The 27017-nt window shown below is 36.3% G+C and overlaps 1 protein-coding gene across 27 annotated transcripts in view; it reads left to right on the plus strand.

Moving 5' to 3' along the window:
• NRXN1 (neurexin 1) overlaps nt 1–27017 on the plus strand; it is a 1136968-nt gene that overhangs the window by 1100846 nt on the left and 9105 nt on the right. For 17 of the 27 annotated variants that reach the window (XM_055242605.2, XM_055242606.2, XM_055242615.2 and 14 more), the window contains one exon: nt 11338–11425. In XM_055242605.2, the coding sequence (XP_055098580.1) occupies nt 11338–11425 (88 nt within the window). The remainder of the gene's footprint in view (nt 1–11337; nt 11426–27017) is intronic. The other 10 variants (XM_055242608.2, XM_055242612.2, XM_055242609.2 and 7 more) reach the window with 1 other exon arrangement.

Raw genomic sequence — 27017 nt, forward strand, 5'->3', positions numbered from 1 at the left:
AAATGTGATGATTCCAGTAAATTCAAGTGTCATGTATAATATTTCTTCTATTTTTAAAGTCAAGATGAATCCCTCACTTTTAAGTAAATTGTATTTTCATAACGATTATTTTTCAAGTCATAATTATTTTCAGAAAATCCTTTTATTCATGCAAATGCTTTAAGAATATAAGCCAGGTTTTTGAATGATTACGTCATTTTAAGTCAACTCTACTGAATTCCTATATAGATGCCCTGGGAGCATAAAACATAAACTCTACCCAAAAGGAGCATATGAAATAAAATAAAACATATCACTAAGCAGTCTTCATACTTTTAGATTTCAAGATGATTTCGAAAGGCAATTACTCCCACTATTCTAATGCACTAAGAAAAGATAACTCATTGTCTTAACAGGAGTTGATTAGCATATTATTCATACATATAAAAGACAAACCATAGGCAAAGTCATATTATAACTACAAATACAACCACTCCTATTGTAAGGAGCATTGTCATGTATGAATTACGCTTAGAGAATCAGTCTTTCTCTCTCCCTCTCCCTTTTTCTCTTTCTCTCCTTTAACTAGTATTGTTTGCTAAGTTGTCTGTTTTTTCCTGTTTATCTGTTCATTTATATGCTGTAGATATAAGAGAGTGGTAAATTCTGGATGCAGTGATAAAATAAATCAGGTTCTCACAATCTAAATAGAGTAGAACTTAGAATTTAGAGAGAGCTCAAGTATCCCTGAGTCTGTGCACTAAGCTCTCGAGGAGATCTGGATCGGAGAAAAGGTAATCATAGTGCCAGGCATAGATTGGTGCTGCCTACCTTGTAGGTTACCAGTGAGATCCACACATATGCCCTAAATAAGGAATGCCAAAATGAATTCAATGCTGGCATAACAGGAAGCAGCCCAAGAACAGCATCTATGTGAGGGGCTAGTGTAAGTGAGAGATACAGATCCTATTCAACTGAGGGACAAGAGGATTTCAGGACATTAAAATAAATTGTATTCAGGTAAGTGGACATTTGGTTGCCCTCTTCAAGCACTAGCCGGAGCTCTCCTTTGTAGCATCATGTGAGGGACAAAAATTATTAGTTATAATAATAATCTTTTTATTTTATCTTAAGTTCTGGGATACATATGCAGAATATGCAGGCTTGTTACATAGGTATACATGTGCCATGGTGGTTTGCTGCACCCATCAACCTGTCATCTAGGTTTTAAACCCCACGTGAATTAGGTATTTGTCCTAAGGCTCTCCCTCCCCTTTTCCCCCACACCATGACAGGCCTTGGTGTGTGATGTCCCCCTCCACGTGTCCATGTGTTTTCTATAATAATAATTTATATAAACTCTGCATCGTGGGCACTTTTACACTTTCCAAAATGACTTCACACGTATCAAATTTGACTCTCTTAACATCCTGTGAGACACTAATAATTACATATATAAATATATGTATTTAAATGTATAATATGTATATATTCATATGTCATGTTTAGAACACAGAAATCAGTCCAAGATGATGTGTACTGCTCATGAAAACTAGAACTGAGACTTGAATTCTGGAGTAGTATTTATTTTGCATTATTGGTCAGCATTGTATAAATTAAACTGAGGTGTTTCAGCAGTACAACATCTTAAATATGTATTAAGGAGCCAATGTGCACCATAAGGAATGAAGCAGTCCAGTGTAGAAGCTTGGAGTTCCAGTTTAACTAGAACTAGAAGACACTGGATCCTCTTAGCACATGAACAAGATAACATTGTGACGTCTGAGCCAGATAATGTTTATTCTCAATCACCACTGGATAGATACAAGCATAGTGATGCTACTCAGGTATTGGCTTATTTGGGGGCATGCAATCGTGGACCTTGCATGTATTCAACTCATGAATCAACTCAAAATCAGAAAATACACTTTCTGTTAACTAAGTCATCATTATTTCCAGCCACATCCATATTTCTTGCTGTTCTATACTCCAAACATCGTGTGGAATGGAAGTTCTCATCTATCCCCAAGTTAAAGTTTATCAGGTGACATTGGTCATAGTACTACCCAGTAGCAGAGAAATGTTTTTTTATAACTGGCTGCTTATCCAAAGGTAAATGTGGCTCCTTCTACATCTTTGATCTTGAACCTTCACTTCTAAGGTCATTGTGTCAATAAGACTGACTTGATATTCAATACATGTTTAGATTGTTTCTGGAGAAACTACCAATATGGCTAATAAATGGTCACTTCCATGTATTTATTCCCAAGATGTAATAAAAAATATTCTGACAGAACTCTAATGATTGTTGTGTGAGAGAAACAAATATGAATATCTCATTAGCACTTATGTTGTGAAGACAGTAGTTAATAAGAGAGAGACCTTGGAAGTTGGAAGGATTTTAATCAGTGGCTTAATGAGAAGAGAGCAGGGAGTTCATTGAGTTAATTTTGTACCCAGCATAGCCTGCAGTGTTCTAAGTCAAAGAGATACAAAGACAGAAAAAGATTCAATAATTTGCATTTTCTTTTTGTCACCAAAAAATTAGTTATGCATTTAGGTACAGAGACTGAGGGCATGGTATGTAAGGTCTTTAAAACAATAATTTAAGAAAAGATTTTCACAAGTAAATAACTTTCTGGGTTAACTCCATTTCAAAATAACTGTAATTATGTCAATATTTGAATTTCTGTAATTGGATTTTTAAAAGTTGAACTCTAGCATTAATTGTGCTCCCCTTTTAGTGTTACATGATGTGCTGCCGTATCAAATGGTGCAGAAGCTGTGAATATGCACCTCCCGTCTGTGTGTATTTCTTCAGGACGATTTTAGTGGTTACTTATCTAAAATCCAGTACTCTACATTTGCAACCTTTTCACTTATTTTAAGTTTATTTTATCACGTATCTTTGTAGATCACATAAAATTCATTAGAGAACAAGATGGTTTGGGATGGATGGATGGATGGATAGATGAATGAATAGGTAGAAGTCATCTGGGGTAATAGAAAAACATAATCTACTGGGAGTCGTATAATCTCATAGATTTGCCATTAACTAGCATAGATTTGCCATAACTGTGGCCAATTAAATTTTTCTAGCTTCAGTTTCCCAATATGTACAATGAAAAGCTTACATTAATAATCTCTAAGATCTGACTCAGTACAAGAAGATATATGACTGCTTAACTAAAACTTGTTTTCATTCCCTAACATGGCAACAATGAAAGCTTGGATTTGGAGTCAGACTAGTTGAAATTATCCATCATAGGCATTATGCAATCATAAAGTCTGGTTTTATTTTGGCCTTTTACCAAAAAGGATTTTGATTTCAATGTGTGTGACTAATTAATCTATTAATTAGTCCACCAATCCATTAATAGGACTAGATACTCATGTTGATACAGCTAGAACCCTACTTTTCGTTTCAACCTGTGTGACTAATCCATAATAGGACTAGATATTCATATTGATACAGCTAGAAGCCTAAATTTACATGTGTAAACATCTTTCAATATTTATTTAATTTGGAAATGGCCAAAATTATTTCAGAAAGTGCTTTGTCCAAAAGCAAAACAAAGACGGGAAACACGGTCGACCACTCATTCAGTACCTCTACTCCATTACCAGCAGTCTTTGGAGGTCTGACATTCTCAAATTCTAATTAGTGAGAATTCAGAAAAATAAATTGTTCCATGGCTTCCTGAAAGTTTAAATTTCATATTAGTTGATTTTGCCAGTCCTTCTACATTGCCTTGGCTAAAAATGGAGATGCAATATGAGCATAGAGGTCATCAGTAGCATAAAGAAATAGTAAAAACATATTTTTTAAACATAAATTTCACTTTCCCTGACAGCAGGTTCCTTATTTGTAGGTTTTCTATTTTGAATAAGTTTGCTAAAATGATGTTATTTTTTGATTACTCAAAAATTCAGTTTTATTCTTTTCCCCATAATTTAATTAAAGTGTATTTCTGTGATATTATTTCCATATTCCTATATCTTCCTTTGAGTTTTGCCTGTTAGGAGAACCAGTATCAAATGTACATAAAAATGAACGTTAGATTGAGTAAGATGTGATTTCTTTACCATGGCAGAGTTCTACTCAAACTCACTTTAATGGTTCTGGAACCATTGCATACATTTTAAACAGCTGAAAAAAATTTGAAGGAAATTGAATGGCTTTCAAGTCTGCCTTTTTCCCAAGCAGACAGCTGATTTATGGTCAGTTTTTGTAATAGCCTAGGGCATCAATTGGGAAAGAACATTAAAGAAACGTGAAAGTGGCTGTCTTCAGGGATATTTGAGCCTTGCCCTACATATTCATGAAAGCCAATGTTCACACATTCAAATTGGGTAGATGAGTGTACAGATGAGTATTTTTTTAGCAGACACTTAACTATAACACTCTGAATAATAGTACCTCCATCTTCATTCCAGATAAGGATGCTTTTGGTGAATTGTAAATGAAGTAATGGATATGGGAACACTGTTACATTCCGAGAAAAATAAGCTATTTGAATTTACCTCATTGTTATTTGTATTAAAGAGTTATTTGTTCATTTGCCTCAGAACAGAGAGAGAACAATAAATTATTTGCATGTCGGAACCACAATTTATACCTTGATATGTACTGAACATATTTTATGCCTATGAGAAAATGCTATGCATAGATGAGGTGCTTTGTATTCATTGTTGAGTAATTGGGCCTCACTATCTTTGTTATTCATGTGCTGGAGGTAAAATTCATCCTCTACATATTGGAGATCAGTTTATTATTTTTATGTTTATTAAATAGTGAGCCATGAAATTGACATCTTTATGATGTCAACTGAGGCAACTTCATTGAGACAGTGGAAACAAGAATAAGATCTAGGCAGCCTCTAAATTCCTCTTGTACCTTAATAGGATTGTTCATTAACTGAAATTGCCAATTTGTTATATTTCTTTACTGATTTGATTTAATCAAATAGACCACAATCTGGGAATCATATACCTATATACACATTACAAGTGGATTATTTTCTGCAGTTTCTCCTTCTGGTGAGAACTACGACTTCCCTTACCTCCTAGAAACTTCTTGCTCCATAGGTTATCAGTACACTGGGTTGGACCTTACTTGGGACTTTGTGATACTAATCCTGAATCCTGTTAATTTTTTTTTTTTTCAAGGAACCTCACCTAGTGATAAATATTTTATGGAGAAACCATTAGATTCAGTCATGAAAATCACACTTGAGAGCTCTCTCTCTTCCAAAGCAGCTTTGCATACGGAAAAGTATCAGCAAGAACAAGTGCCCATCAGTTAACCAAAGATACCATATTTCAGCTAGCACTGTCCTCGACCCACTAATTGTTGCTATCAATTCAGTCTAAGTATCAGTCACAACAGTTAAATATTAGGCTAAATAATGTTATACAATGCTCATGTCATTGAGACCATTTTTTTGGCTTTGTATTTAGATGTATAGCAGGATACACTATTGCTGTTTAGAAATAAAGTTCCAATTAAAATTTTAGAATAAATCAAGGGTTTATTTGTGGGTATCATATACTGACAATGAATATCCTATTGTACAATTGGAAATTGCTCTTTTCCTTACAAAACAGATTTGTCTTAATAGTATAGTTTTCTGTAAGCGTCTTCATTGGAATATATTAGTCTTCAGGAAAGCTGTTTATCATAAGGAATAAAGTCTTAGAATGCTATTCTTAGGGATATAATATTACATACTGGATTTATTCATGCTTTCCTTGTATATTTTTACAACACAGATATGCAATTAGGCTATATTTTTTAAAGTGACAGCAAATGCATATTCAGAAAAGTCCACCATTAATGATGGAATAATGAAAAATAAAAGTCTTCCTATAAGTGAGAAAAGATAACAAAAATACATCTGTGTTTCCCTAAATTGCACCCAACCAAATGCTCCCTCTTTTTAATATCCCTGAGTATTAAATCAATTGGTCTACCTTCTTACCATGCATTAAGAACATTCTTTTGCCCCCATCCTGACATATTTCTCAAACCCTACAAAATATTGGTGTTCAAATATAGAAAAGGATGGATTAAGTTTTAGAGCCTTTATTTCTTGAATTCTGTTCAAATCATTTTCTTCCTAAAAGTATAGAGACTTAAATTTTAGTGCATATTTTAAACAAGAAGAGATGCTTACCATGTGCATGTACAGACCAGTCTGAATTAAGGAAGATCAGCATAGCAATTTCACCTGTGGGTGGTTAAATGCACAGTTAGAGACACTCATCTAAATGGACTGTTATGTAAAGCTAATGCTTCTGCTTGATCACGCTTCTATCTTTTTCAGCAGGTTGTCTCTTTTCTCAAAAAGGTTAGAAACATCAGGGAAAAGTATACTAAAGAATAGAATTGATTAATGTGACATATTTGAGTTTTTTTCTACCACTCTCTCAACGGCAAGTCATAGCGGCATCTCCAAACACAGTGAATAATTAAATTTAAATTACACAGCTTTGGCTAGAAAATTGTGCAGTTAATTCGGCTTCTAAAGTGCAATTTGATTTTTTTTCTCCTACACTTGAGCTACTTCCTGATTTTTCATACTGTGATGATGATTTTTGCCAAGCCATCTATTGGTCTGAGGTCTTTTATTCTCAAGATTGTTGCTGGTGTTTAATTTCTGGAGGAAAAACATATATGAAAATCAAGAACGTATTTCATTTTACCAGGGAAATTATATTAAAAAGTAAAATATAGTTTTACAAAAGGGTCGCATTTGTAGACTTTTTTTTCTATTGTAAGAGGGCTATAGGAAGTACCATTGTATGACATCTTTTGTTATTTTAGGAATTGTGTTTTGCAGAAGGTGACGCTGAGAACATTCTCACACTTTCTGGTTAGTGTAGAATTGTTCCAAAAGAAAATAGGTCAGCTTTTAAAACAAAGCTTAACTTGTATTGCCTAAATAATTTAGTCTGCATGAAACACTACCCACTGAGTCACACAGTTGTAGCCCATGAATTTTTTTAAGAAGCAGTTTAAGTTTATATTTGATGTTTGCCTTCTAAAAGGTCAGAGTTTGAACCCAGACAGTAAAAGATAGTACTTAGTTCAACAAAATACCAATATAGCTACTGTATTTTGATACAAATTTTAACATGAGACCTCAAGTTAAGAATAATTCATATGTACAAGTTTCAGTTTAATATCTATAATTATATTATTTATAAATATAGTGCAAAAACATTAAATTGGTATTACATTCATGAAATATTGAAGAAAATGTTGATAATAATATTGAAAGTTTTAATAAATATTTACAGTGTTGTCCCCTTCTAGGTACTTTTCATGTACCAACTTAATCCTTGTAACAATAGATACTATTATGCTGTCCATTTTTTTAGGAGAAAAATAAGACCAGAACTGTTTTTAAACGTTTTGAGCAGGGGTTCTCAACTTTGGCATTATTGACATTTCAGGTTAGATCATTCTTTGTTGTCTTCAAGCTGTCATGTGTATTTTATAATATTTAGGCATTGTGTAGTAGCTCATTCCTGTAATCCCAGCACTTCGAGAAGCGCAGATAGGAGTATTGCTTGAGGCCAAGAGTTCTAGATCAGCCTGGGCAACATAGTGAGACTGAGCTGAGACCTTATCTCTACAAAAGAAATAATAATAATAAATAAAGGAGAAGGAGAAGAGAGGAGGAGGAGGAGGAAAGAAAAGAATGTTTAGCAGTCAAAAATAGACAATGATAGTAGCAGACCTCACAATTCCAATTGTGACCTCAAATATTTCCACATATTACCAAATGTCCCTCCAGGTGGAGGAAGGAAAAGGCAGCAATATCACTGCTGATGTGAGAGCCATTGGTTTAAAGAATTTATTTACCTCCTCCTTCCTCTAACAAGAATAAAACACCAGTAGGAACAACACTATATTGATTTCATATTAACATTCCTCAGAGAAAATGAGAAATTATCTGTAACCTTGCAATTAATTGGAAATTGAGAATAAAAGTAGCTTTCCACTAGATGTTGTTCCCGGGGAGGGGAGGGGGGAAGCTGATTATCTCCTCTGGAGGGAATTGGAGGAACTGACCAGCAAGACTACATAATTCAATAACACGCCATTATCAAGTCTGTTTGTATATTACCCAGCAAGATGTAATTGTGCCAAAAGGAGAATGGGTCTTTGCTTTTAAAGCTTTCTTTTTAAAAAGATACCTACATGATTATCATGCCAATTGGTAACGATCTTTACTGACATTAAGAGTTACATTGAGGCTTCTGTTCTATTCCATTGGTCTATCTATATGTTTTGGTACCTCTACCATGCTGTTTTGGTTACTGTGGCCTTGTAGCATAGTTTTAAGTCAGGTAGCATGATGCCTCCAGCCTTTTTGCTTAGGATTGGCTTGGCTTTATGGGCTCTTTTTTGGTTCCATATGAAATTTAAAGTAGTTTTTTCTAATTCTTTGAAGACCAGCTGATCTTTGACAAACCTGACAAAAACAAGGAATGAGGAAAGGATTGCCTATTTAATAAATGGTGTTGGGAAAACTGGCTAGACATATGCAGAAAACTGAAACTGGACCCCCCTTCCTTACACCTTATACAAAAATTAAGATGGATTAAAGACTTAAACATTAAGACTTAAAACCATAAAAAAGCCCTAGAAGAAAACCTGGGCAATACCATTTAGGACACAGGCATGGGCAAAGACTTATGACTAAAACACAAAAAGCAATGGCAACAAAAGCCAAAATTGACAAATGGGATCTAATTAAACTAAAGAGCTTCTGCACAGCAAAAGAAACTATCATCAGAGTGAACAGGCAACCTACAGAATGGGAGGAAATTTTTGCAATCTATCCATCTGACAAAGGGCTAATATCCAGAATCTACAAGGAACTTACACAAATTTACAAGAAAACAAAACAACCCCATCAAAAAGTGGGTGAAGTATATGAACAGACACTTTTCAAAAGAAGACATTTATGCAGCCAACACACATATGAAAAAAAGTTCATCATCACTGGTCATTAGAGCAATGCAAATCAAAACCACAATGAGATACTATCTCACGCCAGTTAGAATGGCAATCATTAAAAAGTCAGGAAGCAACAGATGCTGGAGGATGTGGAGAAATAGGAACGCTTTTACACTGTTGGTGGGAGTGTAAATTAGTTCAACCACTGTAGAAGACAGTGTGGTGATTGCTCAAGGATCTAGAACCAAAAATACCATTTGACTCAGCAATCCCATTACTGGGTATATACCCAAAGGATTATAAATCATTTTACTATAAAGACACATGTACATGTATATTTATTGCAGCACTATTCACAATAGGAAAGACTTGGAACCAACCCAAATGTTCATCAATGATAGACTGAATATAGAAAATGTGGCATATATACACCATGGAATACTATGCAGTCATAAAAAAGGATGAGTTCATGTCCCTTGCAGGGACATGGATGAAGCTGGAAACCATCATTCTCAGCAAACTAACACAGGAACTGAAAAACAAACACTGCATATTCTCACTCATAAGTGAGAGTTGAACACTGAGAACACGTGGACACAGGGAGGGGAACATCACACACTGGGGCCTGTTGGAGGGTGGGGGCCTAGGGGAGGGATAGCACTAGGAGAAATACCTAATGTAGACGACAGGTTGATGGGTGCAGCAAACCACCATGGCACGTGTATACCTATGTAACAAACCTGCATATGCTGCACATGTATCTCGAACTAAAAGTATAATTAAAAAAAAGAAAACCCCCACAAATTATCACATATCAGGAATGGAAGGGGATTTGGCACTACAAATGCCACAAACATTGAAGAATAAAAAGTGAGAATATTATGAATAACTTTGTCAATAAATTCAACAGTTAAAAAAAAAAAAAGACACTTCCAGGAAAACCAGTATTTTGAACTTCCCTTTCTAAAATAGCAGCAGCAAAATGCATGAATCCAGAAACTCTCCCAATTGTCTCAGAAGAAGTAAGACCAGAGTAACATGAAACCATCTCAAATGCTATTAAAGGTTTCTGTTTATTTAAAGTTATATTGTACAGCATTCGCATCTGAACGAATTCTTTGTTCTTAAAGACCCTGCACTTGAAAGATGTTTAAGCCTAATGCTTTCTATAAAAGTGTATCACTCCTTGTCTCCATTTGTCAAAATACCACAACTTTCTTAAATATTATTTAGTTATACTTTAATCTGTGACAATATTAGGTGCTCCTTTAATATTAGGTGCTCATATCGTATTTCTGCTTTTTCTTTGAAGTAAGACCTATGTTATTTTAATTCCACTTTTAAATGAGAACTGTATCAATGTTGCAGTTCTGAGTATTGTTTGAACAATTCTAATCTCTTCAGTCCTTAGTAGATGTAATGAGATATTTTTATTTATTTGTATACATTGGATTCTCTGTTTTACCTTAGCAGAGCCAACTCTGATGTAAGCCTTTACAGATTCCATGCAATATCTATGCTGAATTTACTGCAGCTTGTCAGTAGCAATAAAGAACAACCTTTCGTGCTTATCAATGTGTTGATTATATGACTAACTGCTAGGATTTACAGACGCTGCTTTTTATTACAGTGATAGTTATCTTTTTTGCTGTAAGTGCAATGAAGCAACTAGAATGTCACAGAGAAAACTGTCACCTCTTCCCCTCCCCCACTTTGAGTACACTTTTCATTTATTATGAAACCATAATGATGAAAGGGATGATGGGGAAGCAATACCTGCTACCTGAACATTACAAAAATGAGCTTCAAGTGTGAAATCATAATGAAAATGAAAAATTTCTTAAATGGATTGTATTTCCTTGCCTTTTTGCACCGATGAAAGAGCTATCTAATTCTCTACTTAATCTGTGTTTCCTACAATAACAAGCTATATCTCAAAGATTCATCAAACTCTACATAGTCGTGAATGTAAAAGGTTTGGCTATTCTGCTTTTAGGTAGCCAAGCACAAGTACTACATAAAGCCCACTGATGCATACATTGTAGCACTCCAGGCTGTAATAAATTTCAAATCATCTGTTTCTGCCAGGTTGTTTTAAACCTCTGTATGATACTGTGTGCAGCTTCTATCTGCATTTGAGTGGATGGGTATCTACAAGCTGGCTGTCACCATTTCTACGTCCTCATGTAAACTAAAGTGTAATCAAGTTTTCACAAATAGCCAGTTACTTCTATGAAGGATCTAAAATGTAAGCTGTGTCTTTACAAAGGGAAATAGTGAATTTGGTTTCTTGATAAACAAATTGTGTTTCACTTGTCAATGAGACAAAGATGAGAGAATCTGTTAGGACCCTTTAAATTAATCTACTGAATGTGATTCTTTTGCAGACCACAGATGACATCCTTGTGGCCTCAGCAGAGTGTCCCAGCGATGATGAGGACATTGACCCCTGTGAGCCGAGCTCAGGTGGGTTAGGTTAGTCGACTTTTTTTCTTACTTCCTTGGCTTTACTGTAAATCTTTGTTGCATGTTATATTCCTTAGAAGGGCCTTATATTCATGTCTAGAAGGCTACCCTCCTATACAATGGTTGATTGTGAGATGGGGACTCTTATTTTTTTACATAAATTTTTCCACATTTATTGAAAAAAATTAAAACATGCCAAGATTATGTATTTCAGAAAAAGCAGTGGGTATAGCACACAGGGCTGCTACCTTACTGTTCACTTTCCATTAGCTCACAACATAATTTTTGTGTGTAACAATATAATGAGCTTCCCTTGGGTCACTTATAGTAAAATTATAAAGCTAAAAAATTGCAGCACATTGTGCAAAATTATTTGACCTTTCTACTGACAAAAAGTCCCCACCACTCACTCTGCCAGCAAATTACCTTAAGTGATATATTTCTGAATTTCGGAAGTGAGAGTATTATGGCAGTAGTAAAGCAAACAGCAGGTAGACTCCTTGATATATTTAATAGAGAAATATTTGAGTCTTGCCATGTTTCCCTAAAATTCAAGCTGAAGCATTTTACTTCTTTATGATATGTTTGCATCTTCTGATGTGACTAACGTAAATACTGTTACCATACAGCCCTTATACCATTAAGTGGTGGCTGTAGACCCTGAAAAATGAATGAATTCATAGCCTAGATTTGATTCCAAATATTCATAACTTCAAGTGTTAGGCTCATTTCCATTAGTTTTGGCTTGGTCTGGTTTTCGGTAAAGCAGTATTTAAATTCAATAATATTCCTTGCTGGTCATAGTGGCTCACGCCTGTAATCCCAGCACTTTGGGAACCTGAGTCAGGCAGATCACTTGAGGTCAGGAGTTCAGGACCAGCCTGGCCAACATGGTAAAACGCCACCCCTGCCAAAAATAGAAAAGTTAGACAGGTGTGGTGTGCACCTGTAATCCCAGCTACTCAGGAGGCTGAGGCGGGAGAATCACTTGAATCTTAGAGACAGAGGTTGCAGTCAGCCAAGATCATGCCACTGTACCTCAGCCTGGGTGACAGAGTGAGATTTTGTCTCAAAATAATAATAATAATATTGTTTGCATTAACAAAATCAGTGAGGTGGATATGGACTGACCACTCTCTGCTAGTGGTGTCTGTTGACGTCACCTAGAATCCCAGGAGAACTTCATGTCGCAAGAAAGTAATGAATTTGCATTCTTGTGAAGAATACCATTTTAGAGTAAATCTGCTCTTTAGAGTAAGTCAGGATGTATATCTTGCATCTCATTTTGAATATTTGAATATCACTTCCCCCACTGATTGTAACCACTGACTGTAGTGCTTAGCAGCTGCTGAGTGCCAGGGAGAGGGAAGAGCTCGGCAGGCATCTCACAACAGGAGAGGGCGTGGGATACCAGGCTGGTATGCTCTGGTCCTCTTTCCTCTAGGCTCCGCAGTGCCAGTCAGGACTCTCAGCCCCCAGAAACGTCTATCATTCACAATGACCAGCTCTGTCATGATCATCCATTCCATTCTCCCAGCTCATTGACGTCTGCAATCATTCCCTCTTGGTTGTCATGACAGATACAGTCACATCATGGCACTATCCTAGGACCCTTTACTAAGATCTTGCCTTTGTTTTCATTGGTATTGCTTAATCTGTTAGTTAGCAACAACAACAAAAAGTCATTGCTATTGCTTTTCTGTCATTAGATCGGTCCCATCTCTCTGCCTTTTCCCACCCTCAAATTTCCCTTCCCCATTTCTTCTGTGCTCACATGCCCAACCTTCCTGGTGTTAATCTTTCGCACCAGGACATTCTTTTTTCTATCTCATCTTCTCTGAGATCCTCTAGCATGAGTTGTCCATGTACCAAAGTCTGGTCTTTGTATATCGGGGTGTGTGTTATGTATAATTGATTTTGTTTTCCAAATTAGTGTTTTCTTGAGGGTAAATCATTTTTTCAATATTTTAGACAGTATTAATACAGTGATGAAAACTGTCAAAGTTCTTACTAATTACAGGACTTGCTGAAACCCTCTTTTACTGTCTAAGTATAGGCTATCTTACTCTTCTTGCAGAATCCTTACCTTGGGTACCTAGTGAATCACAGTAACTAATTGTACTTAAAATTGTCACTTTTTCTTCTTGAGCTCAGCTGAATGATCCAGTTCTTCGAGCCATTGCTTATAGGTCTGATTAACCATTCCTTATGGACTAGTTTACTGTCTGTCTTTTGCTCTGGTGACACGAGACCTAAGAACAAGATAGTGGAGGAAGAAGATAGAGGAGAGGAGAGAAAAAGTGGATGGGGTAACCCTTTTGCCATTGTCTTCTCCTTGTTCACGGGATTTTTGTCTGCTTTGTTCAATATCATAGCACAATGGAAAGTGAAAGTGAGTAGCAGCTTATTAATTGCCATACTCCAGGGAATCTTTCTACCTTTGTTTTCCTTACCACACTATCACTATCTGAGAGAATCATGCTTACTTATCTATTTGTTTCTCATTCATTAATGAAGCAGGAACCCTGTTTTTCTTGCTGCCTGCATGGACTTGTTCTGTCAATTTTAATTCTGTTCTACTGCACCAAAGTCTGTTACCCAAAAGACAAAACACACCAGCTACTGATTCTATCTAACGACAGCTACTTTAACACTCTTGTACCGATCCTAGTTTTTTTCTCCTCTCTTTCAGTGTGTCCCTCCTCACTCTTCAGTTTTCAATTCATCAATTCCTGTCAAAACAAGAACTTCAGATTATTTTGTGTTAATGGGATCATTCACTGTAAACCTGTCCTGTGATCTTATCTCCCCTGGTCTTGATAATGTATGCCATGAATTGTTTCACTTTCAATTTCTGATGTTAAATCTCTTTCTACATTAGCTTTTTCTTGCCCAACTCCCCATTACTTTTTTTTTTTTTTCAAGCCTGTCTTTAATGCTTCATATGCAGGTGGCTCTTTGGGCAGAAATTGGTTCTATTTATGTGATAGCTTCTAATGAAATTCTTAGTTTATATGATGTTTTTCTATTTTCCAACTTTTTTCTTGGAATAGGAGTTGTGTTTTTCTGTTTGTTTTTGTTTTGAATCCTGTTTAAGCCTGAATAATGTTTCATCATGGGCTGCCCCTCCTGCAGGTCATTGTTTCCTAATGTATTGGTTTTCTTAAATCGCTTTTTCCTGCTTGCAATTCATCTTGAAGGCAAATATAAAATAATACAGACAATAATTGTAGCTGCTGCTGTTATTAGACATTGGATAATTGTAGCTGCTGCTATTAGGTGTTAGAAATATCTTAATAAAATTATTTCACATATTAGGCTATATTTTGGGATACTGGCTTTTTATAAAACTAACATATTGAGGTAAATATTCTAAAACAGACATATCTTCTATGCACATTTGCTAGTCCTTGGGCAAGTGAAAGCAAATCTTTGTAAAGAGATGCACCGTTACCTTTATAGGTGCGTTGCCCAAATCTCCCTAAGTATTTACTGATGAGTTTTCTAATCACTCTGACCTTCCCCCACCTTCAAAATATGGCTTTTTCTCTGAAAATGATCCCCATTTAGGTACCTTCCTAAAGCTTCCTAAAGCTGTTAGTGGAAGAAACAGGAAAAATCTAGCATCATCTTGAGTCCTAGTAAATTATTCCTTTTATCAAATATTTGATAAACTGGAATTACCTGTGGTTCTACTCAGAACTCTTAATGAACAGGGAAGTTACATATTTGGTGGGTTGTCAGCTTCAACATTGATCAAGTATTGAGTATCACTATATACCTACTTCTCTTCTGAGCTCTGGGAGCAAAAATAGAAAGTTTATACCTTCAGTTCTATATTAATTAATATATTGAAGACATTTATTGCAATGTCTGGCATAAATTAGAACAGAAATGGTGGCTTTTTTTTCCCAAATTCAGTTATACAAAAAGAATCTTCCAAGCTATTTTCCCTTTTACATGATGCTGTTACTTTTCCTGGCTGAAAATTGGTGGGCAACTGATGAAACCACTCAGGCCTCCTGATGGGAACTGTACATGTTAAAACTAGATCAGAGTCAACCTCCTGGGTGGGAACACATGGAACTCAATTATACTTGATTTCAGCCACACTGTCCTGCACAGTTAGCATTGGATGATAACTTCACATTGATGTAATCAGTTTCAGATTACAAAAGGATGGCTTCAGAATATAAAATGTTGGCTATGTGATTGAGGAGGGCTAATTGAACCCCAGCTCTTAGTGAACAGGTAGAAATCTGAACCAGCTATTGGTAACAAGGTCACAGGCCACTGTTGTCCTAAAGTGTCCAGTTTAAGAAGCCTAGACACATGAGAGATAGATAACATTTTTTTCACAATTTTTCTCAAAAAACATTTACAGCTTCTGTGATTTTTTTTTCTCAGCCTAGATATGTGATTGCTGGAGTTAATATATGAAAAGTATGTTATAAAAAAATGTTTTGCTCAAAATAAGTGTTATATGAGTGTTTCCTGTTATTACTATTTGTATTATTTTTACACACACGCACATATTTTCCAAGACTTTGTTTTTCACACGAATATAAGTTTTTATAAAATGTCTTTGAAATTTTACATTTTAGATCCACTTAGTAAATTGACAAAATGGCAACACTGCAAAACCACTCAAGTTCCAAGAAGGTCTTTAATCATGTCAGTATCTCTTAGTTTGGGGGCCCTCTTCCAAATAGAACCCTTTCTCAAAACTCCTGAGGAAGTTTTAAAAAGGTGAGTTTTATGTTGATATTCAATATCCTAAATGAAGATAATGACCCTTTTTGCTGTAGGAGCTCCCTAATAAATAACTCTTAATTTATCATTTGTTACAAAGGGAACCAGACCTGCTTCCTGTTTTCTGGAGCCCTGTTTAGGAAGGACAATTTCCTGTTAGATTTACAGTGCTAAGAATAATATGTCAATTCTCTGTGAGTGGTTAGGGGATGGGTAGCTAATGCGATATTAGGCCACTTTCAGATCAATTAAACTTTTGTCAAACTAGGAAAAGAAAAGCTCCATTGAATAATAAAAAATCTCATTAGTCATGGGGGGAAGAAAAGGATCACCCATTTTTGTGGCATCTCTTTAGCTGCAACACAGGAGATGAGGTCATCAGTACAACCACTCAAAAGACAACTGTTGATTGCCTATCAGAGGAATCACGTTGATCAAGGTTCAGATTATATAAGCAATGATAAATAGCAATAATAACTAGTATTTGGTGAAGATTTATTCTGTGCTCATCATTGTTCTTAGTCCTTTACAAGCATTATTCTATGTCATTAGTTTATGAAACTATGAAGCATTTTCATAGCTAAAGAGATTCAGAGAGATTAAGTTATGTCATGTAATATGAGAGAGCTGGTGTATTCTCTAGTTTAGAAAAGGTAGGCTTATAGTTTCTTGGAATGCAGAAGGTTTTTCCTCTAAAATTCAGGCACTTCACAAACATAGAATCGATTTTTCAAAAGTTCATTTAAATAATTTCATGTCATATTCTTTACATGTATTACTATTCATTAAGCTAAATTTGTTGCAATTACCATGCGATTTTGAGTGGTTTTTCAGTGTGCTATTTTGAGAAAAGATCAAGGAATTTCTATTGAATTGGTACCATTAACCACATTAGGAATAAAGATATGTATATTGAACAAGGTGCATCTTTTCATTAAATAAGTCATCACAATCATTTAAAGGACTAGCTTGCTGGGTCATATTTTTAGAGCTTGATTAGAAAATAATTTTATTCTACATTTAAATGTGTGTTATTTATTATGTAATTATTCAAAAGTGACTTTAATTAGCCCATAATAGTCAACACGTTGCTGTCAAAATGGAGGATTTTGAGCTGCCGCCAGAAAAAAAAAGTAGCAATGAGTGTTCCATTTGAGGGAACGCCTAGAGCATCTCCTGTGTACCAGTCTAGAGTCAGCGCTGAGGGCCCAGCTCATCATTCAGGTGCGGGATGGGGCAGCTGGAGTTGGAAACTGATGTGCTAGCTGGGTTTCAGTGTGCAACATGCTGGTGTAGGAAATGTTTTTTCCATATAACTTTAATTCTCCAGAACACTGGAATAAAAATAAGTAGTACATGGTTAAAGTAGAATAGATTTATCAGACATCATTTTGACTCACTTTTCCCCTGCTTTTCTGAAGGCAGTAATGTCAGAATAAAAATTACATTGAACAAAGTTAAACAGGCAAGGAAGATTTAGTCAAGGCTGTTGCAATAGGAGAGGTGGGCCAGATTTCAGCCTGAGCGCCACTCACTGAAAACAAACTAACAAAAAAGTGCTGGGGTGGATGGATTTGGGACCAACTGTGCTTGCAAATGGGCTTCACCCAAAGGAAATGTAAACAAACTATCTCATGCTTTCATGACAGGGGGATAGTTTTACAATTTGGAGCTCGGAGCCCACTAAAGTTAGGTTCCCACCCTTTCCACAGAAATTAGGAGATAGGGGGCGCTATCTTCTTTGATGTTTATATTACAAAGAGATGGCTCCCAAGTCCTCCATATTTACACATCAAAGGGACAGATAAAGTATTTGAAATTACAAATCCCCTAAGAAATGGAAGGCCAGGGGCCAAGAGGCAGGAAGAAGCCTATCTTTGTTTGGTCAACTTGACATCAACTTTCCCAGCAACCAGTTTTTATTCAACAAAATTAGTTTCTACCCGGAGTTCAGCAGAAAACAAAATCACAAGCAAAAGGTATTTTTTGTGTGTGTGTGTGTGTGCGTGTCTGTGTGCATATTTTTTTTTTTTTTTTTTTTTTAGAATATAGCAATTTGTATTTAATTGAACTATTTTGACCCTTTTCTGAGGTTTGGACTTTTTTTTTTTTTTAAACAAAATAATGGTTGTCACACTTTAGAAAAGCTCTTAACAACATTTTAAAAGAAGTGTGACATGTCACCAGAAATGAATATTAGTTATGGCAAGGACTTTGGAATTATATAGAACTAGTTTGAGATGCAGGACTTTCCTGGTCTTGGGAAAGTTACTTAGCAGTTTTGATGCTCAGTTTCCTAGTCTGTAAAATGGGGAGAATATGGTTAATTATGAGATTTGGAAAAAGAGGATTCATACACAACGCTTGGCAGAGTGTCTGACACATACCATATACTAAGGGTTTAACAAATAATTATGACACATCCAGTGATAGGTGGAGGACCCACTGCTACTAGCATTGGTTATGTGCCAATGGAGGCATTATTCTGCCTTGTAGTGAGCTCGCTCATAAGGCATTACACATTTGATCTGAGTAAAAAATCAGCACAATCTCTTTAGGTATTAGAGAGCGTGGGCTCTGTTAAAATGTTTTAACTAACATATGATTGGCCACTTATAATAATTACTTAGCATATAAGTGAGTTTGCTAAGTGAGATCAAGCATTTACTTGAAGTCTGTAAAAAATAGATGGTTGCTAATACAGAAACCTCCTACAATAAGCAACAGAAAACTGTTCAGTAGTGAGTACAGCATAAGTTTTTAGGCAGCCTGTATGTATCCAGCCTTAGAGCATTAATAATCGGTTTCACATCACAATTTCTTATTGGAAGATGCTAAAATATAAGAGCCTTTTAACAGTATGGCACATGTCCTGTTGAGCTTTGGAAGAAGACAAGATGCACATCCATGCTCTGAAATATTTAACCACCTTGAAGGGAGGAATGTAGCACAGGTTTAGAAAAATATAAGGTAAGTTTACCTCTTATGAAAACATGAAATCCAGGAAGGATAGTCACGTTGTCTTGTAATTTGTGTCAAATACCTGTTTTGATAATGAAATTGGCTTCCTGTGGCATTCTCTTGGTACCTCATTAATTACATTTGCTCAGATGATATCAGAGGTAAGCCAGCATATTCTGAATTCCAATCTACAGGACATGCTGCCTCCATGAAGAGCCAATATGCTTTCATTGTTGGCACATATGCTCCAAGGGGCAGCAAATGCTACATTTGGCTTTAGCCTTCAGCTCTCATCTCAACACAGTAACTTGTCGATTAGATCACTCTCATCATGAGTTGCTCCTTACTCATAAACAAAATGTTATAAGAAGACTGGCACTGGCAATATAATAGCAAAGACCAGAATACTTTACGTTTTCCAGGTTAAAAATGGTGTATTAAAGATGCCAGTACAGCCAGAGGCCATTAATTACATTAAAAAAAAAAAAAAACTAGGAGAAAGAAAAATACTGAATTTGTCACATCTAAGAGCACCCTAAAATATTTTGTTTCATCGAGTAAACTTGAGAAATCCCAATGCCTGTGTTCAAATCTCAATTTGGCCACCTACTGTGTAATTAGAGGCAAATCACTGAATCTCTGTGTACTTAGCTTTTTACATCTGCAAAATGAAAGGAATAATGTTCAATACTCATGACATTGCTGTGCTGATAAAAATGAGACAATGCATCTAAAGCACTTAACATAGTCTACCACAGGAAAGCTTTGATAACATAAATTAGCTTTTATTATTAGTAGTACCAAATTAACTAAATAGTAAACCATATCGTAAATGGAAATATCCCCAAACAAGATAGGGAAATGGTAGTGATGGATACTTTAGCATCTAGCAAGTTGTTCAAAGTATTTCTAAATTCTGTCAGCATAAAACTTTTCTCAGTGACCACTAAGACAGGAGCAATGCTTTAGCTGGATAAATTTAGGTTCCTGTGGTAGGAGGAGGGCACATATCATCTGCTCTTCTTAATTTTTGGAGGGAAAAAAAATTAGGCTTTTTATACTAAACAAAAAGAGAGAGAAAGAAAGGGAGAGTGTTTTCGAGAGAAGAAATGATTACCTTTCCTGCTTCCTTCCTAGGACACTCAGTAATACTCCCAGCAGCATGACTTACCAGGCACACCTACCCACACAGCCTCCCCACCATGATGGATGCCTTGTCTTTCGTATTTCCTAATGCTAGACTTGACACACTTCCTTCTAATGGGCTCAGAGGGGAGGTTATCTAATCTTTCACCTTAGCTATTGCACTTTCACCAAAAAGAATCTGATCTTTTTCCCAACAAAAGAAAATTGAGACAGCAATAGCTTCATGACAGGAATATAAAGATGATCACCCAAAGCAAAGAGACCCAATTCTAAATCAGGAAAATTGTACACTGCCCCATTACACAGAATGACTCGGGTTTATATAGATGCTGTGCGGGCACTCTGGTGGAGGAGGGGTGCACCCAGGACCCAGCATGCACCTCTGCAATGGAAAGTCTACTTTGGATTTCATCCGGAGTACACTGTGCAATTGCAGAGCAGGGAAGGAAGTGGGGGAAAATTGACTTAACAATTTTAGAAAGAAACAATGAAACCTAATCAAAGGAGTTTTTACCAATATAATAAGCCTTGCTGTCAGCTATTTATTACCAAAGAATAGTCTTAGATGATTGATTTTATGACACCTAAAACATAAAATATCATAATAAAATTTTGAAAGAGAAAGAAATGTAATTCACTCCAACTGTAGGAGCCAGAGAGTACTGATCCATTAAAGATAAAATGTCTCACAGAAAAACAGAAACAAGCTCCACATGCAGCACCACAATTAACGGCCTGAAACAACATGCCCTACAATGCAAATGACCATTTTTGCCACCTGAATTCACAAGGCCTCCTTTCATGAAAGGGAAGTCCTCAAATACAACTACTCCCAGGGAAATAATGTCCTTGATGGTCACTGCCGCAGATGATTGAGACACTGTGTGCAGTACATATTGCAAAACTGTATAATTGTTGGGACAGCTGCTGATTCAGTACCTTCTGTGTGGAAGATGTAGAGAAAACAATCAGATAATCACTGTTTTTACAAAGTCCTCATCCTCCTCAGATACTTTAATTTTGAATGCCCTACCTGATCTGATGCCCACAGTAACCCTGGTATATAAATAATTTATGTGTCACTATCATGTTTCTGATAAAGGAATGTTAGCAGAGGATAATGAACTGCGAACTGTCACTCAAAAAGTTAGGTGCAGGACATAGACTAGAACCTAATACATAATTTGATATTATTTTTACAACTCTTCACTGCTTTTCTAAGATTCTGTGGGAATGTTAACTCCCACAGCAAAGGACAGAGAGTTGGCAGCAGGTGAAGAAGAATGTGGCTGGAAGGGGTAGAACTGGGCAACTGCTTGGAAAATACACCTAAAATCCGAGTGCGGTGTCTCACACCTGTAATCCCATCATTTTGGGAGGCCGAGGTGGGCGGATCACGCGATCAGGAGGTCGAGACCATCCTGGCTAACACGGTGAAACCCCATCTCTACTAAAAATACAAAAAATTAGCCGGGCGTGGTGGTGGGCGCCTGTAGTCCCAGCTACTCAGGAGGTTGAGGCAGGAGAGTGACGTGAACCCGGGAGGCGGAGCTTGCAGTGAGCCGAGACCGCGCCACTGCACTCCAGCCTGGGCGACAAAGCAAGACTCTGTCTCAAAAAACAAAAAAACAAAAAAAGAAAAAAAAAAAAGAAAACACACCTAAAGTGCTAAGTGTTTTAACACAGGAATAAAATCAGAAACAATAATAAATTGATCCACAGTGATAAATGCAGATACACTGAGTATATAAAATGTTAGTAGCCATAGACAGACCTGAGTTTGAATTTTGGCTGTTCCATTTATAAAGTCTAAATAGCCTAAGCTCTTTGAGACTTAATTTTCTTTCCTGTAATGATAATACCTACAACACAGAGTGTTATGAGAAATAAATTACATGAAATGTATGTGTAAAGTGTACAGCACAGCAACTACCATATAATAATAGTAAAAATAATAGTTGTTAACTAAATAAAATAAGAAACAAAATATAGGTATTGCAGGGAAGTCATAGTAGCTGTGTTAAGCATCAGTTGACAATTGAGTAATATTAACATACATGGAAGAATGTAAGAAAGAAGGTTTTCATGAGGGTTTTGATTACTTAGTCAAGTAAGTTCACCCCCAAGTTATTGCTAAATTTTCCTGGAACTATTTAATAGCTTAGCTTTACCTATTAATTTGGAAAGGAGGAAAGGAAGGAAAGGAAAGGAGAAAGGAGAAAGGAAGGAGAAAGGGGAAGGGGGAAAAGGAAAAGGAAAGTGAAAAGGAAAAGAAAAGAATGACTTCAGCATTTTCTTTAATTAGGTTCTCTATTGCCCAGCAGGAGTGTAGTGCTGCAGTTATGGCTCTCTGCACCCCCAAACTGCTGGGCTCAAGTGATCCTCCCACCTCAGCCTCCCCAGAAGCTGAGACTATAGGCATGCACCACCATGCCGGGCTAATTTTTTACATTTTCTGTAGAGACAGAATCTCCTCCCTTTGTTGCCCAGGCTGGTCTGGAACTCTTGGCCTCAAGCCACACTTCCCTCTCAGTCTCCCAAAGCACTGGGATTACAGGCTTGAATTACCATGCCCAGCAAACTCAGCAACTTCTGAGAGAGAATTGGAAGGAATGCCGCAATATTCACATGCACACACATTCACACACATGCACACACATTCACACACATACTCCTCATTACTCTAGCTATAATGTTGCCATTTTTGTCTTACTATAAACCAGGTTTCCCAAAAATTTCTAGTTTCAGGCCTTAAGGATTCTGTGGAATAAATCTCATTTTTTTGTAAAGATAGATTATTCAAATTTCTATGTATAAAAAAGGAAATTGATCTTAAGAAAAGTGATTTCTGGATGTATATATTTTTGGGTGTTGTAGTCAATGAGCTCCCAGGAAGAGAAGCTATTTTGGTATCAAGAAGCTCAGTTGAGTTGAAATCAGTTAATAAGGAGTATCATCTACATTTCAAAATATAACTCTTCTTGCATTTTCTCTGGAATGTAATACATTTTGATGAAAAACATATACAGACTCTCTGGGGTCCCTAGTTTTGAAACTGATTTTCTCAATTATTGCCTATATGGCTTTCTTCTGCTTGACAATTATGGAAAGTTGGGCCTGAGTAAAGAGACCCTTTTCAATTCCAATAGCAACAGGACTGAAAAGCACCCTAGAAATTCCTACAACTACACTGAATTGAAAAAAGAGCCTCAAGTTAGCTGTCAACTATTTGCAGTACTGTGGGTGTCAGATGATGTTGATGTAAATAAGGCATCCAAATGAATCAAACTGATGACTCAGTTAACTTTAAATAGCTTAGTGACTTTAGTCATTGGGATTAAGTGACATATTACCTTGAAGCATAGGGAAAGCAAATGCAATATTTTCATTATTGTACATTGATCCCAGTTCTCCCAAGCACAGAATTGATTTCTGATTTAATGAAATAAATACTACATTTATCGTTTTTACTGCAGATATTACAAAGGTTGAGGGTTAGAGAAGTAGTGAGTTAAAGAAATATGTGATGTTAATGTCAGTGTTCAGCCCCCTTGCTTAGCACCTTTACTCAAAACTTTAAAATCAAAGTTCTCTCACTTTCTTGCTCTGTCTCCGAGGCTGGAGGGCAGTGACATGATCGTGGCTCACTCTATTCTTAAACTCCTGGGCTCAAATGGCCCTCCCATCTCGGACTCTTGAGTAGCTAGGACTACAGGTGTGCACCACTATGCCCAACTAATGTTTGTTTTAATTTTTTCTAGAGACAGTGTCTTGCTCTCTTTCCCAGGCTGGTCTCGAACACCTGGCTTCAGCCTTTCAAAGTGCTGTGACTGCAGGTGTGAGCCACAGTTCTTGGCTTTCACACTTTCCCACTTTCTTAATGATTTGATTCAACCCAGTTTACCCTTGAAAATTTATCAAGTTAGAAAAGTTTTCATCTAACTATACATAAAACATGCAGTTTTCAGCCAGTGTGTTCAATCTTCACTAGAGTTTGGAAGGTGAGAGAACTAATAAGAAAGAGAAACAGAGTCACAGGAAACTGTTGATAGTACCAACAATCTAGTTGAAAAAAGACAAAACTATTGAAACATTTAAGTGAGATTTTACAATAGTATAAAATTAATGTTAAAATTAGTAATGTGATATATGGTTGAGAGAATTTATTTTAAAAAAATTAATAGATGCTATTGGATTACTTTCTAATAACAATCAAATAATTATTAAGAATATTCTCACCAGCATTGAGATCTCTTCTCCACTTGCTTGTGTGTATTTTTCTCCATACTTCTGTTAGGTTGTTTGTCTTTTTTCCTATCAGTTGACACACACTCTGTATTTTAGAGGTATTTACTCTTGGTCCATCATATGTACTACAGATATTTCCCCCCTCCTTTGTCATTTTCATTTTGTTAATGATATTATGGCTTTTGCCACATAAAATTGTTATTTATGGGGTTAAATACGCTCATCTTTTTATTATGGCTTTATTCCATAGTCTAGTCTCTGTGATAAATTTCATGCCCACCTTGAAATTTCTTCTCACTCTCCCTTTAATCTCACTGTGCTACAACCACTCTGACTGTTGTTTAATTCCTGAAAAGTAAACTGTTTCCTCAAGGTCATTCGACATGTTTTTCGTAGACTCCTCTGCCCACTTTCACTTGACTACTCTCTACTCATTTTTATCGTAAGTGTCACTAATTCAGAAAGATGTTTCTGATTCTGCAGTTGCAATCAGAAACCTTTGTCCTACTCCTGCATGGTACCTACAGTTTTCCTTCATCATGCATATCCCAGCTGTTACTTAACTGTGTGATTCCTTCTTGTATGCCTGTCTGCCTCACTATATTTTAAGGTCCATGCGGACATATACATCAAGTTTGTTTCGTTATCTCCTATACCCCCAGGACCTCATATAGTCCCTGGAATGTTAACTATAGCTCATTATATATTCATTGATAGAAGGAGGGGATTTTCTTAGAGAAAAAATCATAAAAGATGGGACATTCGAGCCAAGCTTTGAGAAATAAGTACTATTTAAACAGGCAGAAGATGAAAGGTTATATGAGCAAGGCATACAGGTTGAACTCTTTTTGGTATGTGAGGAGTTGGGGACAGCCATAATATTACAGCTGTAACTTCCTTTGACAAATATGGAAGACAAATTGGAGTAGGTAGCTGTGAACAGACTATGAATGGCCATGAGAACAGTAAGGACCATGGTGCACGATAATAGATGCAAACCACGAGGATACAATGACTATGTAAAAAGTCTATGAAGCTTATAGATGACTAAGCTGCGGACATATAGTTTACAACATACTGAATAATTGAAAAATAAGACTTGTAAATACCATGATCCTATGCCTTCCCCTGGAGATGAGGGAGATTGTGCATGTTCCTCTGTTTATTCGTTTTCAGTGTCACCAAGGTCATACAGAGTGTGGACATCCATTGTCTCTTCTGTTCCATGTGGTACCATTTGAGGTAGCAGCCTGTCCTAGTTGGGTTTCTCCATTGTGCAGGCACAGGATGAGTTTTTCCGTGTCTAGCATCCCTTCCCATTCAATACCTAGATCTCTGGAGAAGATAATGAACCTCTCAATATCAGAGTGGTGGCCCCTTAACTGCCCTTCAAATGCATGCTTTGGTGGTTTTGAAAGAAGCAGAGGAAAATATCAGAGACAGCAGCCAGGCAGGTAGCAAAGGTTTATTGATTTCCAAGTTCTTTCTAAATCTCCGATGTATTGGGGAAGGGCTAAGATGTGTCAGACATGTCCTCTCAAGACTTGTCTGACCTCCATAAGTGTACTTCAGAATGTGCAGGCATGGGTGGAATTGGTAGGAGGGAGAGTGGAAGGAATTTGAAACATTCAGCATCTCTCACTTCTTACAAAACCACAGCATGAGTCGAAATTAATGCATGTCATATAAATCATTTTGTCCCTGCTTTCCTACAAATGTAGCATTTAAACATGGCTTCTTGTGAATGATTGCATCATAATTGTTTCTTCTGGCCTACATTGTATTGAAGCAAAAAAATGGGAAAAAGTAATAAACTTTGAGTTGTTTTTTTCCAAATGGGGGAAAAAAAAAAGTGTGTTAATCTCAATTCACAAACACCCCAGGAGGCTACAATTCCAATTTTCTTTTCACAGTATTAATGAAACTGAGTACTGGAAAAGTCAAATCTTCCCCCTATAAATGCAAAATCACTTTCAAGGCTAGCCTAGAATTATAATAACTTCCACATCTGTTAGACACAGTATAGAACTCTGGTCTAATGAGATCATTTTAGGCAACTCTTTTTCCTAGGTGGGGTGGAGACAGAAATTTAAAATCTATACTTTAAGCTTAATTTATGAGAAAACCAGAAAGACTGGTCAGAAACTCTTAATGAGAAGAAATTCAGTAAATGCATCTTGCCAAGAGTTTTTTTTTTGTTTTTTTTTTGTTTTTTTTTTTTTTTGAGGATCATTGCAAGACAGGACATCTAACAATTCTGGTTAGCAGAATGATATGCGCTGGCCATTATGGAGTTTAATGATCCCTTATGATCCCCTCCTGATCTTAAATATATAGCCTATGTTTTTTTTTTAACCACTAGCATGTCTTATTCTTTATTATTTCCTAAGATTGGTAGTTTCTTACAGTCTTTTTCTCAAAGCTCAAAAGCTGAATTTTCATTGTCATCAGGTTATAATGATACCCTTACTTTATCCTTGGTGTGCCAGGTTCA

Source organism: Symphalangus syndactylus, chromosome 14 (assembly GCF_028878055.3).
Source record: "Symphalangus syndactylus isolate Jambi chromosome 14, NHGRI_mSymSyn1-v2.1_pri, whole genome shotgun sequence".
NCBI classification, from domain to species: Eukaryota; Metazoa; Chordata; class Mammalia; order Primates; family Hylobatidae; genus Symphalangus; species Symphalangus syndactylus.